The sequence below is a fragment of the Labrus bergylta genome, chromosome 21, assembly GCF_963930695.1.
Source record: "Labrus bergylta chromosome 21, fLabBer1.1, whole genome shotgun sequence".
Lineage (NCBI taxonomy): Eukaryota > Metazoa > Chordata > Actinopteri > Labriformes > Labridae > Labrus > Labrus bergylta.
In genome coordinates, this window is record NC_089215.1 from 22,078,801 (window position 1) to 22,097,068 (window position 18,268).

At 39.5% G+C, this 18,268-nt stretch overlaps 1 protein-coding gene across 1 annotated transcript; it reads right to left on the reverse strand.

Moving 5' to 3' along the window:
- Positions 1–178: 178 nt before the first annotated feature.
- Positions 179–11,497, reverse strand: kcnj12a (potassium inwardly rectifying channel subfamily J member 12a). Its single transcript, XM_020651390.2, has 2 exons — positions 10,718–11,497; positions 179–4,925 (listed from the first exon to the last, which is right to left on the reverse strand). Exon 2 carries the CDS (start codon positions 4,772–4,774, stop codon positions 3,473–3,475), a length of 1,302 nt encoding a protein of 433 aa, XP_020507046.1. The 5' UTR covers positions 4,775–4,925; positions 10,718–11,497; the 3' UTR covers positions 179–3,472.
- Between the last annotated feature and the right edge of the window lie 6,771 nt (positions 11,498–18,268).

The following is an 18,268-nucleotide window of genomic DNA, read 5'->3' on the forward strand; positions in this document are numbered from 1 at the left end:
AAGCATCCCCTCGTGGTGATACAACGCCTCAGCTATCCCTTCACTCATTCATTAATTGAGCTTGAGGATGTTCAGGGTTTAAATTGGATTTAACGTATCAATACAGCTCAAACCGGTTGACCCCATTCAACAGAAGAGAAAAAAACAGTCATATTTCACAGTTAGTTTTTAATTTAAATAATTCCATGACTTTGAATTCAATCAAAAGCCCAGTAGACATTATGCTGGACATAGGAAGACTTCTACAGAGGTCAAAGGTTTTTCCAATCATCCCTTTAAGAGAAATACCTTGAAATCAAACAACAGAAATTAAATCATTGAGAGAAGAATCATATTTAGCCTCTCAATAGTTCTTTCATTGTGATACTCTAATAAAAACAGAAAAATATCAATAGCTGTAATCTATCAAAAAGAGCTTTGTATAAAAATAAGCAGGTTCCTCTTCAGCTGGGCTGCTCACTATTATGTGTATATATATATATATATATATATAATTAACATTTCTATGCTTTTTACACTATAAACCTTTTTCTAAAACATGTGAAGAGGTTTCTTCTTGAAGGGCTCAGGTGGGCAACATCAAAGCTAAAATAATCTCTAAAAAAAGACTTCTGTAGAAATGACATTATGTGTTTTTGTGATGCAGCATAGATCACTTTTTTTTACTACTGAAATTAAGTGAGTTGGTGCAGAGGCGTCACACACTTTATAAAACCTTCCCAGAAGGCAATGAGCATAATAAATATTTAAGGTTGGGTTACAGGCTCTTTAATTATCAGTCAAAAGGTTCCCTATATTACTGCATTCCTCTTTTTAGTCAAAAAATGTCACATTTAACCGAGAGAAAGAGTCAAGCATACCATTAGATTCAAATGACTGTTAGGAGATTATTAGTCATTGTGACCAAAATAACAACCATCTTCTGGTTTTCCTCTTTGTTTTCTTGTTTTTCTAACCCTTTTTTTCACATCCTTAATGTTTCTTCTACACAAATCTTAAATTTCTGAAAAATTTCCAAAAGTTAGAGTTAGAATAAAAAAACATGTTGAAGTGTGAATGATAAGTTCAGACTTTGCGCTTATCAATAGCATTAAATAGCATTTATGTGTTTTATACAGGAGACTCAAGTACCTTTTTGGAATCTGTATCACTTTTTCAGAATCCGCGTACACTGTTTTTGGATCATTACCATCATAACAGTCCCTTCACACTTCAGAGTTACACACCATAACTTTGGTATAATATCTCAGTAATCATATGCATTCAAGTAAAAAACAAACAAACAATAAATGTCATTTACCTCATGCTAAACCTTTCATGTGTAATCTGTGAATCCAGAATTATACATATGCATGTTCAGCATATAACAAGAGAATCAGTATGAACATGCTTACTACAAATAATTGATTAAAGTGTACTTGAATTTGTATTGTTCCCAGTCTGTTGTTATCTACTTTGAAGTGGTTTTATGCATATTGCTTCAATAAATGAATCTTTCTGTGCTAAGTGATTTTTGTAAAAGCTAGAGGAATCAAAATAAGGAGTAAAGGAAGGGGAAGAAACTATTTACTTTCAGTGTTTCTAATCTGTCCCATCAAATTACAGCAATAACATGTTCAAGCTATACTTAGTCTTGTACACATTCATTTTACTTGTTTAAGGGCTCTATTATCATGTCTTTATTGGATAATATTTTGTACCGTTATACGCATAAGATTCAGGTAAAGCAAGGATAAGTTTGAAATAGAGATGGACTCTGTCCGTACCAATATTAATAGACGTTAAGTTTTCCCCTCTAATGATGTTTAATCAGTGGGGATAGGGCAGGCTACTGAAAGTAGGCTACAACATTTTGATCATTCCAAAATAATTGCCATAACACAAAGAGTTTTGAATTAACCATAGTTAGGTGGGGGGCAAGGAGGGCTGTTTTTGTAAGTGTGGGGTATAGATATAAGCTATTCAACATATTTTTTTAAATCTCAAACTGAACTGTATAGAGTTTCTGTCCCCTGTTATAATACTTTATTAATCCCCAGAAGGGAAATTATTGTTCACAGTATGCATAGATTAGTTTTAAAGAGGACCAAAAAACATTTGTGTGATCATTTTATACTCGTCTGTTACAATTCTAATTTCAATACAAAGTGGAATGAAGCTTATTGCTATGACTGTCTTGCAAAAATTCTTTTTTTTTCTACATATATTCAAATAAGCTGGCTATCCACTACTTGTGCTTAAGTTTCTTTATACCTGAACACTTATTGTATTTATTATATATGATATATTATTATTAGGGCTGTCAAACGATTCCATTTTTTTTCATCAATCATTAGATAATTGTAAGGCTTTATTTTAAATATTTCTAATGTCTTAAGCTGAGAGTACTTTACATGCTGTTTGAATTCAACCCTGCTTTTATTTTGAAATAAAATAAGGACCATCTGATAGATTAAAGGTTACGACATTAACGCAGCCATGGGAAAAAAAACTTGTTATGGATCAAAAACTAAATGAAAAACAGCTAAAGAGGCAGTAAAAAACTGAAATGTTTGGACAAAATAGCATTAGTCAATTGCAATTGAAAAAAATAAGTGTATTCATTTCAGACCTTAATTATTCAAATTAACTAGTCAATAATGACAGCCCTAATTATTATGAAATAAAACATTATTATATCATATTTGTTCACAAAATTATATGTGTAGACAAGTGAAGGCAAATAATTGTGTTGGTGGCCTTTAGGATGTTTTTGAAGAATAAGTTTAAAAAAAAGAGGCATTAAGAGATAATAAATAGAATGTGTCTAATTCATTAATCTTCAACAATATCCGTAATGATCTTATAGTGCAATACATTTTGCCTGCTCTCTATATATTAATCGCTGGGTGTTTAAACCCATACATAAAAGAAGGGTTAAATTACTTTGTTCTCAGAGGCTCATGGTCAGATGTTTTATCATGGCTCATTGCATCTGAATGCTGTGGTGCACAAATTTTCACTGTGTCACTGAACGCCTGTCCAGCAAATTACAGCAATGCGAGGAGAGCTTAAGAGTAGCCTTGTAACACTATTATTTGTGCTCAAGAACAAGTTGAAAAAACAATTTCTACTTTCAGAGATGTTTTGATAAAGTGATACTGCACACAAAACATAACTTACCTAAGCAATATATTTACATCTAAGATTTGACTAAAAGTTTGTCATTGTTGTTTTGTCTGCCGGTTTGCTTTCATTCAACACTCAACTTAAAATGACCATGTGAAAAAGATTCAAGTTGCTGTTAAGGAAGGTCTTTCTTTCGCCTTTTCCTTGATTGTAGACATTCTTTATCACATTTCTCTAAGCTGTGTACGTCCCTTCTTTTCCATCCTTTCACAGTAGTCAGCTTTTCCTATGGCACTTTGCATTGTTCTGCATTATTACCCTTGGATGAAGTTATTGAATTTGACCCTTGGTCAATCCATAAAGGTCATATTTCCGACTCTCTACGATAGGATCTTTGATCCAACGACCTTGTGGCCTGAAGGCGTTCAAACTCATGTCTGCTGTTTCGATCTGGACTTAGGTTTGACAGTGCCCTTCCTCCACCACCTACATCCCCCTCCTCGTCCTCACGGTTTAAGAAGGCAAGCTCATTTTCATAGCAGAAGGAGTTAGAGCTTGGGACTAGGAACTTGTTTTCCACCATGTCCTTGGCACTGCAGCGGGGGGTGGACGGAACCTCATAGGTTTTGTGAAAGTGAGAGTAATCCACCTTGTACAAGTTCTTTTCCTCAAACAAGACTGGCTCAAATCGGTGTCCCCAAAGGACCTCAGAGGCCAAGTAGGAGCTGCGAGCCTGCGTAGTCATGGCAGTCGCTTCAACCATCCCCTCCAAGATGACGACAATCTCAAAGTCTGCCGTCTCCAAGTCCTGTTTGCCGATCCCAAACAGGGGACTATCCTCGTCTATCTCATGGAGAATAGTGATGGGGGAAACTAAGAAAATCCTGTCCAAGCCTTTATCAAAGCCCACATTAATGTCTATCTGGTCTAGAGGAATATATTCCCCTTCGTCAGTGATCCGAGGTTTGATGAGCTGCGCTCGGACGTGGGCCTCTACAATGTGGCTCTTGCGTAGGTTCCCTACTCTCCACATGAGGCACAGCTTTCCATCTCGCATGGCAATGACTGCATTGTGACTAAACAACAATGTTTGTGCTCGCTTCTTAGGCCTCGCCATCTTGGCCATAATGGCTCCAATCATGAAGCAGTCAATGATGCAGCCCACTATGGACTGAAAAACCACCATGAAGACAGCCACTGGGCACTCCTCGGTCACACAGCGGTAGCCATAACCAATGGTAGATTGTGTTTCAATGGAGAATAGAAAGGCAGCCACAAATCCGTTGACCTGAAGAACACATGGAGTGAAGTTATCATCTCCTGCTGGGTTATCAAGATCGCCGTGCAGCAAGGCAATTACCCAAAAGGCTAAACCGAAGACGAGCCAGGAGACAACAAACACAAGAGTGAAGACTACCAGCATCCATCTCCAGCGAATGTCGACACATGTAGTGAAGATGTCAGCCATGTAACGTTGTGACTTCTCTTCCATGTTGGCAAACTGCACATTGCACTGGCCGTTCTTTTTGACAAAGCGGTTGCGGCACTTGCGGCGGGTGTGAATCTTTCCATTGCCAAAGCCATTCATGCCATGCATGTTAGTGAGGCGCAGGCCCTCTTCCTCAGATGACACGATGCTGTAGCTATTGATCCTTCCCACACTCATGCTCCCGGCGGCGCCTCCAGCTGCAGGGCCAGAGCAGAAGGGCAGGCCAGTGTGTGATCGAGGCCCCTCACAGCTTGATCACTCACTAAGCTCCATTTTAGTGAGTCATTGACAGGGAGCTGGGTGGGAGCCTTTTGATTTCATCCAATCCCTGTAGAGAGAGATGGAGAGAACAACGTGAGCCTCTTTCAGTGACATAACGGTTAAATAATAACATACCTGTGTATGAAACATCGCCAGATAAAAAACCATAAAAGCTTTGGAAAAAACTGTTGCATAAGTAACACTCATAGTAGTTTTGCTATTGGCCCTAAAAGAAGGCCGATGTTATTAATAGACAAAGCACTGGATGAGCTGTCTGTGTTAGAACACAAATGACCAATTCACCACCATCACTTAAAGTTTTATTTACCTGTTCTTGTTTGAGTGAAAAATGCTTTTATGCAAGTTATATAAAGATGTATGCATTGGATTAACTAGATTTGAATTTTAGATTTGAATTAAGTTTTGATAAATGGTTGAAGTTTAGTTTCAGTCCTTACATTTGAAAAAAAAAAAAGCCATTTGGTCATTTGTCACTTAAATCTGATAATCTGAAAAATGAGGTTCAGTCAGTATTTAGGTTTTTCCAAATCCAGAATCTACTGTAAATGTGTCAGCTGCAGGTCTGTCTCTGATAATGTTTTTAACAGGATACAGTAGAGATTATTTTAAATGTGAGAGTTTGTCCAACATTGTTAATATTTATGAAAATGTTAGTTTCCCTGTCTCCCAGTGCGAGCATTATACTTTCCCATGCTAGTATCAGTAATAGTAATTCATACAATAACACATTTTTTTGCAGTTAACCTCACACTCCTGCTCCTCGCCATCTTTTTTAAACATCACGACTCTAAATCCAATTGGCCCTCACTGAAGGGTCCTCATGTCTTTTGATGTCAGCTGGTTAACTGAAGAGCTGGCTTCACAGCAGAGCCACTTCTTTCACATGGCACGTCCTGTGTGCTTCTCTTTCAAATAAAAAGAGAAGCATGACTTTGACTGTGGAGATGAAGCAAGTCACCACCTACATTAATTTGTATTATTATGTGATCATTTGAGTCACAACTCTTGTCTCGGTAGGTGTTCATTTAGTAAGGAGGGCTGTCATATTTTAGTCTTTTGTGTGATAGGGAAGGCTAACACATGTAGGCTTTCAACATGTCTTGGTTATATTCATAGTTTATCCACAACGTGCCATGCAGACATCACACTTACAACAGACAAGCTGTGCACTTCTATCTGTTCTATGTTTGCTATTGTCCTTCCACTTCACTACTTTTTGAGGGGGAATGAGGTGTGTGTATTAAAAAATAGTCACAGGGGATTTGTATGTGTTCCACTTACTCCAGATGCGGTGAACATGGATAGAGAGAGAAAGACTCTGTTTATTTGACCCCATTCTGTTGTGAGGATGCAGTAAAATTATAGCAAAAAAACTTTTACCATATGTGTCTACATGTAGGTTTACAGAGAAATAAATTTGTCAGAATAGCTGTCCATTCATTTTTTGGGGGTCAGGCAGTAGATAACCTGGGCACTGCTCTGGATGATGAACCTTAGGTTCAGGGTGCTTTACCCATGGGAACTGGACTGAGGCCCCTTTGGGTGCAAAAAGCTTTTATCGCCTGGACACATCCAGTCTGATTCTGCCTGTCTGAATTGGACCCTGAGGATTTGACAGTTCCCTCATGGGCGCTCTTAGATCCTGTGTTCCCTGCTGTCTGCAAAATCACAGATGCACCGATTTTGTCCTCACACACACACACACACACACACACACACACACACACACACACACACACTGGCGTAAGTTCTCCCAAACTGGAGCCATATGTCCTCAAATCCTTTTCAAAGTTTGCTTGATTACATTTTATTTTATCCCACATTGTACTTTCTCTTTTATAATATAATTGTATAGTGTACAACACAAGCTAATCCTGTCACCAGAAATCATCAAATGGTTATCAATGAAACTTAAACAATTTATGAAAACAGATCAATGAGTTTGATTGCAACATTGCAATATTTTTGACAGGCTGTGAGTTTGTAACTGACTTGCTTAGCTGACTGCTACCAGTTAATTGGCTGTAGATTCATTCAATTTATTTGATTGTATTGTTTTTCTAAAGGTGCCATGTTCAATATTAAACATAAATATTGCCATTTGATGCATTGTACCAGGGTTAGCTTAGAGCTAGTTTACATCTGCAATCCCTCGGCAGGTCATCTTCAAAACATCACATTGTTGTGAAACATAATGACACGTGCCTTACATTCTTAAACCAGCCACGTGGCACTTTACAAGCTGGTTGCTGGCGACATATTTATACCAGCTAAACAGTTTATAGCCCTGCAAGTCTTGCGTTTTTCATCACTCCTTCCATATATGTTTATCAGTAAATGTGTTAACCAAACTAAGTTTCCCTCTGTTGTTGTATTCTACACTTGATGATAATGCAGTTTTATAAGAAGCCTGTTTGAGCTGTGTGGCTCATCCATGTAGCGGCCAGTTGGCTTGGCTATATTAGACTAAGTCTTAGGCTAACTAAATGACTGTGTTACATAATTGAGCCTGAACATGGTATCCACATTTCCCATTATACATCTTGATCCCTACACCACTCACATGACCAGAGCAGACCCTATATGGTGCGCAGTCTCCATGTCATACAGTGGTTTGAAGTGTCAGGTGTCCAGTGAATTGGTCTAATGAAAGTAAAACCCTCTGTATCCATGGACTCATTAGGTAAGTGCCAATGATTCAAGGAAGCCTCTGCTGTGGGTACATGGGAAGCTCTTGAAATCATATTGTTCTTTCGAGACGTTGTGGTGTTAGTTTTGTGTGTAGATAGCTCTGAAATTTACCATACCTTTAAGTTTGGCTTTTAGATTAAGCAACAACTAGTCACAATGACTTGTAAGAAATCTAGTTAACCTTCAGTTCTTTCAATTGAAATTTAAGAGCATTTTGTAGTTCATGTAGCCATTTTAATGACGGTTACATTGTATTACATGTAATCAAAATGCTGGCTGTGTAGATAATCAACATTGTGAGTCTTTGTCTATAGCATTTAATAACAACCCTAATCCTGCAAAATATTAGATTGCTTAATAGTTCTTTTGTCACCAATTTAAATAGAACTGTAAAGCCTGTCTGTTTTCCTTAACAATAAAAGGTAATTTCTAGGGGCAGGAATGACTAAAGATAACTACTTTAAGCTTATTGATGTGACAATAAAATTGTTGTCTTGTGTCGGTCTGTCCTTGTGATTTAAAAAACTTTCCAATCAATATGAAAGTGATGATTTGTCTCAATTCTGTATTGAATTCTGCAGTATGGTCAACTGTTTGCTCACTGTTCCCAGATCCTACCTCTAAGACTGCATGTTAATGAAGCAATAACACTCAAATCGGTGTGAAAAGACATCTTAGATGGATCAGTGTTGTATCTGTATTGTTACCTTGTTTTGCAGTTCAAACACTCTAACTTGAGAGTGCATCAGTAACTGAAGAACATTCATCTTTGATTCATAGGCAGGACACGGGGAGTGATTTGCACTACAGCCAATAATTTCATGAATAACCTTTTGTGACCTTGTCTGCTGTGTGCGTTCTCGGGGAGTTGAGAGGAGTAACTAGGGAAGGTGATAAGCTTGTAGCTGATTAAGATGAATAGAATGGATAATTGGATGTGCCAAATAATGGAAGGGATTGGAAGGAACATGGAGCCGGACCTGGAGAGAGTACTTCATCTCAAGGCAAGTGTGCAGGAAACTGAGCTCCACCACTACTATCCGGGCCTACCTCCCAAGACTATTGTGAAGGAAGAGCTGAGGCTCAGGTGACATTGTATTTTCCTATAGCTCACCATGTGGAACTCATCTCGTCTCAAGTGACCTGCTGGTATTTTCCTATAGAAAGAAACACCCCTTCACCATGCAGAGATGTTGTCTGATTGACAGTATGTTTCACGTACTGGATCACAGCTGTTTTTGTGTAATGCAATGATAAGTAAATGCTATAGACAAAGACACACAGACACTACAAGTTAAGAGTCTGTAAACCTGCAGGCTCTTAGACTTGATCAGTAGGCCTTCCCATGTGTTGAGAGACGCCATCTCAGGTGATAATTAAGCAAAGGGGTAGAGAGAAATGTGCAAAAAGAACTGATTGGATTTCTCTTATTGTTATAACAGCTGGTACAACAAAATGTGTAGTTGTTGTGTAGGCTGCACCTGTACCTTTTCCTCTGTTCAAACACCTGCTTCCCATTGATCAACCAGTCCCTCCTGCGCCTTTTTTTGATCTTTATTTGTGCAGTTTTTAAATTAGTTCCATCACTTCACAAAGGCTGAATCGCACGCATTAATATGAACTCTGTCATTTACAGTTTTATGTGACATTTGCTGCTTAGAGAACAAAAGTTTCTTTATATTACTTTTAATACATTTCTATTTAATGTAAACAAATGCTGTAGAAGCTGTACTCTTTTTATTTTTGATATTGTACCTTTGGTGGTGTTTTGTATTTTGCATTTTCTGTTTGACTCTCTGCATACCTCATATCCATTTCAAATAATAAAATTGAATCAAAGTAGAATAAACTGAGATCAAAAGCAGCATGATGTCATTGTACTACCAGGCAGGGCTGCATACTCTTTATTCTCCTCATCTATGCCTCTTTTGTACCCTAACATCAGTGATTTCTTTAACACTAATAGAAAAGTGCTGTACACAAAGCAAAAAAAATCATCCATTCACACCTGCTCATATCTGTCCTCCAGTATTAGCATGCTAAATTAGATGCTACACTTGGTTATAATACTTCCAGGAAATAGTAGCCAGTGGATTAGTATCAAGGTGTTCAGTGAGGTTATATTGGGAGGGTGGAGTGGAAATGTTTGTTTACATTGACTCAAGTTGTTATTCTCCTGTTAATACTATTGGCATGATTGTTTTTGTCATTTGCATAATCGATTACTGTCAAAAAATCCCATCATAGAGCTGAAGGCGGTGACCCAAAATATATATTTTATAACAAGAAACACTTGAGAACAGCAGCGTGTTAAGGTTTTTATTTGAACTCAATCGATTGATTTACACAGATTCCATTTATGTTGATGTGATTTTGTTAAACAACTTGGTAAAGCTATTTGAACACAAAACAATTTATATTGAGTTGCCATGCTTCTCCTATCTGCCTTCGAGATAAAAGCTGTGATATTGATGGAGACAATGTAGAGAGGAATACCCCCGTAGACCTAATTAACCTTTTACAGGAATTTATTTTTGATTTATAATGTTACTTAACGTCTTTTTTTAACACTTTGACACAAAAAGACAATGCCTTCTTTGCAATTGAAAAAAACATGCTAAAACCTAAATTAGCAGCCTTGCACGAGAGCATTTGGATGGCTAAATCATAATTATTAGAAACAATGTATTTCACCCCATTCTACAGAAAAGCTGTAGGAAAACTATAAATAAATAAGTTACAAATCCTTTGCTATTTTGGCTTCGCACCATCTCGAAATGTGTTTCGAACATAGCTCTGAGTATTGACTCTCCGGTGTTTATATGTCGTGTTTACATTCTTATCAGAGGAAATGTTGAGAACATTTAGCTATTATGAGACTGCGTTTTTTTGGGGAATGCTAGGACAAATAGATACTGTCTTAATATTTGAATTTATCTTTGAATACTTTGCTATCAGGGAGAACTTGAGTCTAATTTAAAACGATGTTTAAGGATGGCTGTGTCAATGCTCTTAGGGAGAATGCTCAACACTAAATATTGCTATCCAGCTCCTGCTCTCTTCCTCTTTAGACCAGTGATATCTGACAAATACAGATGTGACATTAAGACTGTAAGTTCTAGACAAAGTTTCCTTGTCTTCTCTTACCTTAATTTCTGTGTGTCTTCCTCCAGGCTGCAGAAGTAAAAAGGTGTTATGTCTTTTCCCCGTGTCCTTGTTAGCCAAACTGAGGCATTCTCGGCATCAGCCACCACAGCTGCTCCTTCTTTGTGTTACTCTAACACTGGAGAATACCACTCCATCAGCTTCAGCAAAGGACACAGACCCCCTTTGAATTTCTTCATCCTTGCTGGATCTCTTGCTCCCCCTTTTTTTCAGGTGCTGATACAGGCAGAGATAAAAAATGCACTTCTGACCAGGCTAAATCCCACCAGAACCTCGCACCAAGTCAGTCAGATTAGAACTGGACGTGCAAACCTGGTACGATGCGAACACTTAATTATCCCAGGGAAATTTCAGGTGTTTGTATCTCCATGTTCTGAGGCAATTTCTTCAGCTGGTCTTTTGCTCATTCTTCATTTCTACCAGCCTGAAGTACATCCTCCAAATGTTATAAAACAGTACAATACTCCCTCACATAAAACTGGACAATACTCCCTCACTGCTAATAACTGAACTAGCTTTATCAATCTTTTGCAATCTGATCTAGCTGGACTGCAGGTCTTGCACTCTCTCTCTCTTTCTCACTCTCACACTCTCTCTCCCTCTGACTATTTCTTTGCTCTCTCCTCTCCATCTCTCCCTCCCTCTCCTGGTGTCACAGAAACTGCCATTTGCAGCCACCCTCCCTCTCTCTATTTTCTCCTCCCCTCCTCTCTCTCTCTCTGTCTCTCTCTCTCTCTCTTTTTGTCCCCCTCCTTCCATCCCTGGCACTACCAGTTGACAGCAACTTGATGCACAGGCGTATCATTCAGAAAACTCCAGCAGACAATCCGCCATTGTATTTGATCAGATGTTAATCAAAAGTAAATGGAAGCAACATCATGAAGATAAAAAGGCTTTCACAAAGGCTTCCCACATAAAACGAACAGCCCTGAGTTTTCTGCTTGTTTTTTTTTTTTTGCGTCCATCTGCTCTGCTCTCACTGGGAAGTCCTGTTTTTCCCTACTGGAAAAAAAGGGTGATTTATTGGAGGTTATTGGTTGAGACTCAAAAAGGAAAATCACCTTATCCTAGCATCAGGTAAAACTATTCTCATTTAAATGCCAAGATAAAAACATTCATGTATCTCCCTGGCCTGTGATATTAGGTTGACATAGTGAAAGACGTGGTGTATCAGTATATCAGACTGATGCAGTGTCTCTGTGCAGAGTGATGCCTTTCACACCTATCAACTACATTTGACCCGAGGATGCGTGTGTGCTTGTTTGCAAGTGTGTCCCATATCAGAGGAATTAAAACTGAAGTCTGCCAATCACTCTGTTAGTCATTGGCCTTATTTTATGGAAATTGGTTACACTGTTTGACATAGAGAGTCTTCTCTGAAAACATCTCCCAAAAGCGTCTTTCAGTTTGTCTGCCAGGCTATTGTCTTGAGGTGTTGCTGAGCCTACAGTATATCTATAAACTATACCCTGGTTTTTGCCTTCAGGTATTTTTTTCCTAACAAGCTGTGGCTTTTTTTCTCCTTAGCTACTACTGTTGAGTACGCAACCTTCACCTTTGACAGCTACAAAGTGTGATATTATCCTGAGCGCCTGCTCTCCTTTACTCATGTCTTTTTAGAGAAAGCCAGTCATCAGTCAAATGCTAAAAGAGATGACAATTAGTAAGGGAGGGGGTTGAAAGAGTGAGAAGTTTCTAAATCCAGCTACACTGACAGAGCCCCAGCTTTATCACTAATGATTAATCGGTGCAGGAACCCTCTCTCTCTCTCTCTCTCTCTCTCTCTCTCTCTCTGTCTCCCTCTCTCTCTCTCTCTCTCTCTCTCTCTGTCTCCCTCTCTCCCTCTCTCTCTCTCTCTCTCTCTCTCCCTCTCTCTCTCTCCCTCTCTCTCTCTCTCTCTGTCTCCCTCTCTCGCTCTCTCTCTCTCTGTCTCCCTCTCTCTCTCTTTCTCTCTCCCTCTCCCTCTCTCTCTCTCTCTCTCTTTCTCTCTCCCTTTCTCTCCCTCTCTTTCTCTCTTTCTCTATCCCTCTCTCCCTCTCTCTCTCTCTCTCTCTCCCTCTCTCTCTATCTCCCTCTCTCTCTCTCTCTCTCTCTCTCTCTCTCCCTCTCTCTCCATCTCTCTCTCCCTCACTCTCTCTCTTCCCCCCCCTCACTCTCTCTCTCATTTTCTGTGTTCCTATTCACTCCCAGCCTCTGATTTCAGACTTCTGAGGGTGATTTGCAATAGCCTGTGTGTGATCATTACCAGGCTATTGTGTATGGCTGAGGAGGTTGACTAAAGGAGCTCAAAGCTTCCTTTTAAAGCGCCTCTCCGTCTGTGTCGGCAACAGGTACTGTACAGGTCCCTGCATAATGTAAGGCTTCAGCGGCGTTGCTCTCTGCAAGCTTGTAGAACAGTAGATCACAAGGTTCACACATCCAGACTGCAAACCTTGTTATGTAACTGCACCATAATCACAGGTGGCAGCTCACATATCTTCTGCATGTGTGTCTAAATGAGAGGGTTTGCCTCCCAGGGAGATGGCTAAGTTGGATCCACTGCAGCTTCCATGGCTACAGGTATAACACATTTTCATCTTCAGCCCAATGAGGTTTGGCTGAAAGGAGGGATGAGAGAAGGGAATGAAGGGGGGAGGGGCTTTTGGACTTAAGGCTTTATCTGTGCTGAAGTTATTATTAAACATGACTCCTGCTAAAAAGTTATCTTGGAAAAAATGGAAATTAAAAGCAGGAAAAAAGTGAATATGTAAAATAAATCTTATATCTTAAAATCTAAATGTTATCTCCCTTGCTTGTAAAACTTTAAATTATTTTTATTCATACGTTTTCTTCTTTCAATGCAGCTGGGCTTCACTCACTTATTGAACAAGATTTTAATCTATTAATTTCACAGCATGCAGTACAGTGCCTGAGAGCGAACAAAAAGAAAGAACACGGCACACAAACATTTTAGATTTTTGTAAACATCACAGAGACAACCACAGAACCCTTTACAGTGTCACTAAATGTTATTCACAAAAACAAACGTGAACAATCTGAATTACAGACTTAATGTGAAAACAGAAGAAGGAATTGGCACACTTGGGTATTAGAACAGCCGCTTAGCAGAGAAGATGGTAGTCTGAGATAGTGAGATCTCTCTGCTCCTGCCAGTCGTGTGCAGTAAGGTGTAATTTGCATGAATCAAATAGGTTCTAAGAATAAACGTCATCGTTTTCCTGGAGATAGCGATTGTGACATTTCATCTTTTACAATAAGACAGAATCTTGCAGAGGCATCATCGACTTATCGCCGCTGACAGCTCAATCTCTCTCCATCATGATCAAAAATATCATCTGTGTGTTTTCAAACACAAAGGGAAATACTTTTGAAATGTGTAATCATTAATAGTAATGTGTGATCCCTTCTCAGCTAATGAAGTAAGTATTTTCCTAATGGAGGAAAATATTCATTTAGAGAGCAAAATAAAGTCATAGATTATCCTGGGAGATTGGAAATGACTGTACAGGGACTACACACTTGTGCTATGTCACACAGTCTGCAGAGTCTTTGCATTTCATTTAAACCATTTTTTTATTGCACCTGTTTGTCTTTTTCTGTATTGGTTTGAAGCGCTGAACACTTCTGGACTTTCCCTCTTCTTCCGTCGGCTTGTCTCTGAGCCCCTGAATTACATTAGGGTCTTACATTAGTACTCTGAGACCGCTGTCTGATGCAGCTATTTCAGGCTTTGGAGCCATTCCTGTCTGCAGGTATTAAAGGCTTTATATGTGATTGTTCACACTTAAATGTAATAGAAATCAAGTATAGCCTCTGAAAACACCTGCATTACTCACTCAGTCAGAGAACAGTTGGAGTGTGAATCTTTCCATATCTCACAATATTGATTCAATTTGGAATCTTTGGATCACGATTTGACTCAAAATGTATGTTTTATTCAAACCGATTCCCGATTCACAAAACATCTCCTACTTTTTACAAAGCAGTACTTGTTTCAATTTCTTCTCCAGTTTGCTGTTCACTTTATTATTTGACATTAAAAAGCTCAATATTAGGTGTCCACGATAATGCAGCTGATAACAGCTTTCAAGATGGTATTTATATATGCCTGGAATGACAACTTACATTGCAATTTTGCACTTTAGTTATCATTCAGCACCACTCTGCCAAGAATGGAACCTTCCCTTTCATAGACTGCAGCTGGTAATGGGTTAGTGTTTTAAGGTTTGTGTAAAACCTTGACTTTCCTTTCTGAAGGTGGAAACATTCATGTTTTCAAAAAGGTTTCCATACAGTCTAGAAACCCTTTTATACTTTCCACCTCCCCTGAGCTGCTATTCTTACTTTTCACTAGACTTTCATTACCTAATGTGCTGTGTGGTGCGTTGCTGGGGGTGTCATTTGGGGTATCTTTGGTTCACCATGTCGTCACCTAGCCAGCACAGTGAGAAAAGCTCCTGTCTGCCTCTCCACCGAAACCCTGGGGGCGAGAAAATTAATCGGCTCAGGATCCAGTGTCCTCACAGCCACCTCTCCTTCTGCTGACCCTGACCTCTGCCTCAGCCCAAACAGCAGGCCGATCCTCTGGTGGGCAAACACTCACTAACCCCTTCTGCATACAGGCTCATGTACTTTACCGGAGGTTTCCTTTGCAGTAGATGTTTTTATTTGTCGGACGCAAATCAGATGATGCTTTTATTATATCAAATACTTGTGACTCTGAAAATCAAGGTTGTCATAGAAAATGCACGATAATGCATGAGTAATAGTAATACAAATTGTATTAACACAAAGTGGCAACCTCTGGAGTTGAAAAATGAAGCCAAATTAAAATGCTCATATTTAAGTAGAAATGAACATAGCCTGGTCTCTATAGCTCCTTTCTTTATTGATAAAAAACAGTGTGGGAGGGGGGCGCTGGTGGCGCAGTGGTTAGTGTGAGCACCCCATGTATGGAGGCTGTAGTCCTCCAGGCGGGAGGTCCAGGGTAGAATCCCACCTGTGGCTCCTTTCCCGCATGTCATTCCCCACTCTCTCTCGCCCTGATTTCGGACTCTATCCACTTTCCTATCTCTCCATTAAAGGTCCCATATTAGATATGCAGCTTCTCCTACGTCCTCCTGTTAGCTGTAGCATTAGCCGCATGTAACGCTCAGTTCTAGCCCCCCTCGATAAAAATTTGTCAGTCCCACGTCATTGTCAGTGTGAGATCACTGATCTAAGCCCATTGGCTCGTTGTGGCAAGCCCTGCAGCTCATGTTGAAAAAAGGGCAGAATATGGGCTCTTTAAAGGCACACAAAAAAGCCCAAAAATAAATCTTAAAACAAATTGTTTCTAAGACAGTAAGGGAGGGATTTTAATGATTCATCTGTTTTGATTTTAGAACTTTTAAAGAGTTATGCATTAATGTGTCAAAACAAGTAGCTTGACTGATTTGTCTGACAGACAGGCACGTTGTATCTGTAGAAGGCTTCACTTTAGCTGATCTATTAACAAGACGAGTGAGTCTCAGCTACCAAAAAAAATAACTTGGCCTGACTCAACTCTACCTCTATGCCAGCCTCTAGATAAGCAGGAAGTTAGTTGGAGTCCAATGTGGCCATTTCCAATGTGGCCACCACCATCAATGGGCTTCATAATGCCTCTTCAGAAACCAATAGGTGACATCACTGAGACTAGGTCCATGTGTTATACAGTCTATGACCAAGTCTAATAATTAAATACCTTACATCAACACTTGCAGTATGGAATACTTTGGCAACATTGCTTGTGTTATGAAACACAGTCATACAGGGATCCCATGTTGTTTTTTATTTATCAAAGACACTATTACTCATAGAGTTCCCTGATGTGTGTTGATTAATTCAGATTGTCAAATATTTGTTATTGGGCAAACAAATGTGACTCATGATGCTGAGGACTGTAGTTACTAATCTTAACTCATCAAATGATTTTAGCTTTAGGACTATTAATGCACACTTCATTTAATCACACGAACATATTGTCTGGGAAGATTAGGTTGAAAGCTTTTGTTTAAGTTACACTTGGCTCTGACACTCTGTTACCACTAAATGAGTTCTTGTTTGAGCAGAGGCACAGACTCTCACCTGATGCTCCGGTTGTGCCTGTGTGACACTGCATCTTGGCAAGTTCATTATAACAGCTGTTGACACCAGTAACACAAATGAAACCTCTCCGCAGAGCAAATGATTTCTTAATGTGAATGTCGAACTAGCTCTCTGTGTCCCTAGCAGATATTCTTTAGAGCTGGTTTCACACAGAAGAATAAAATGCTCATTTGTTTACCACGGATTGCTTGTCACCCATGTAGAACAAGACTAGTTGAGGGTGTTATCATAATAAATAAAAAACCTTGTCAGTCTTTGGAGCAAAGAAAGCAGGTGACTGGGCAAACGAACAGGACTTTGCAGTTATTAAATCCTCTGCACTTTTTGTAAATAAGTTCACTTTGAATGGCAGAACAAGGACAGAGAGAGCAGTTTATGGTCAGCAGGCACATTGTGACTTAATCAGGGCTACTGTTAAGTGTTCCCCCTGTTTCTCTGCTCCTCTTACCTCGAGAGCTGCACTGCAGTGTGACTGGAAAGTTGTTATAATCAGGTCTTCATGTCTTAAGCCCACAACCAAGGAGTGGAGGCTAAATTAAATCGTACATGTGTGACTGAAAGCATCAAGTTAGATTACTGCATGTTTTTGTAGTAGGATGTGTTCCTTCTGTGTCCTTTGTAGAACTCATCTTCTTGTTCGGAGCTTCTTTCATGTTCTCATGTACGTGCGCACAGGAGAGTGTGTGTGCACGCGGAGCTATTTGTAGCAGGTCTGGCTCCCTGGGAACTCATCCTCCATCTGTCGGCTCCACACAGCCGTGCCCTGCGAGCCCTGAAATTGCCCAAAATTTACCAGCAGCTGACCCCTTTTACTCAGTGGTATCATGGACCCCATTATTCTGAAACATCACTTTCTCTTTGCTTTCTCACTCATGCTGCCTGATTTAGTCTCTACCCTTTCTCTCTTTTTTCTCTCTCTCTCTCTCGCCGACATACGAAACACACAAAGACCTTTCCGTCATCTCTGTGTGATCTTTCACACACTCAGGCACAGTCACTGTAACACCTACACACTTGTCTGTAACGTCACCAAAAATAGAAACAAGACACAAGCAGCAGATTTATGCTAGATGTAAATGAGATGTTGAAAATCAGAGATGTCATCGCATGAATGAAATGTCATGCAGCAGTGAAGGTTTAACCAAGGTTCAAAAGTGTGTTGTGGTATCACTGGTATGTAGAGATGCAGAAAAAAATCGGCCTGTGGCCTTGGAAAAATGAATTAACCAGTAGGGCATATGGTGATTTTGTGCAGGCATATGGTGGGATGCCACTTGCCCCTTTAGCTTGGAGCCTTTTTGGAGAGAGCAACAACATGTCATTCATAAGATGGGGCTGAGATGCTCTGCTTTACGCATGAGAGCTACAGGACCAGATACTGTATTAAAATAGAAATCAATTAAA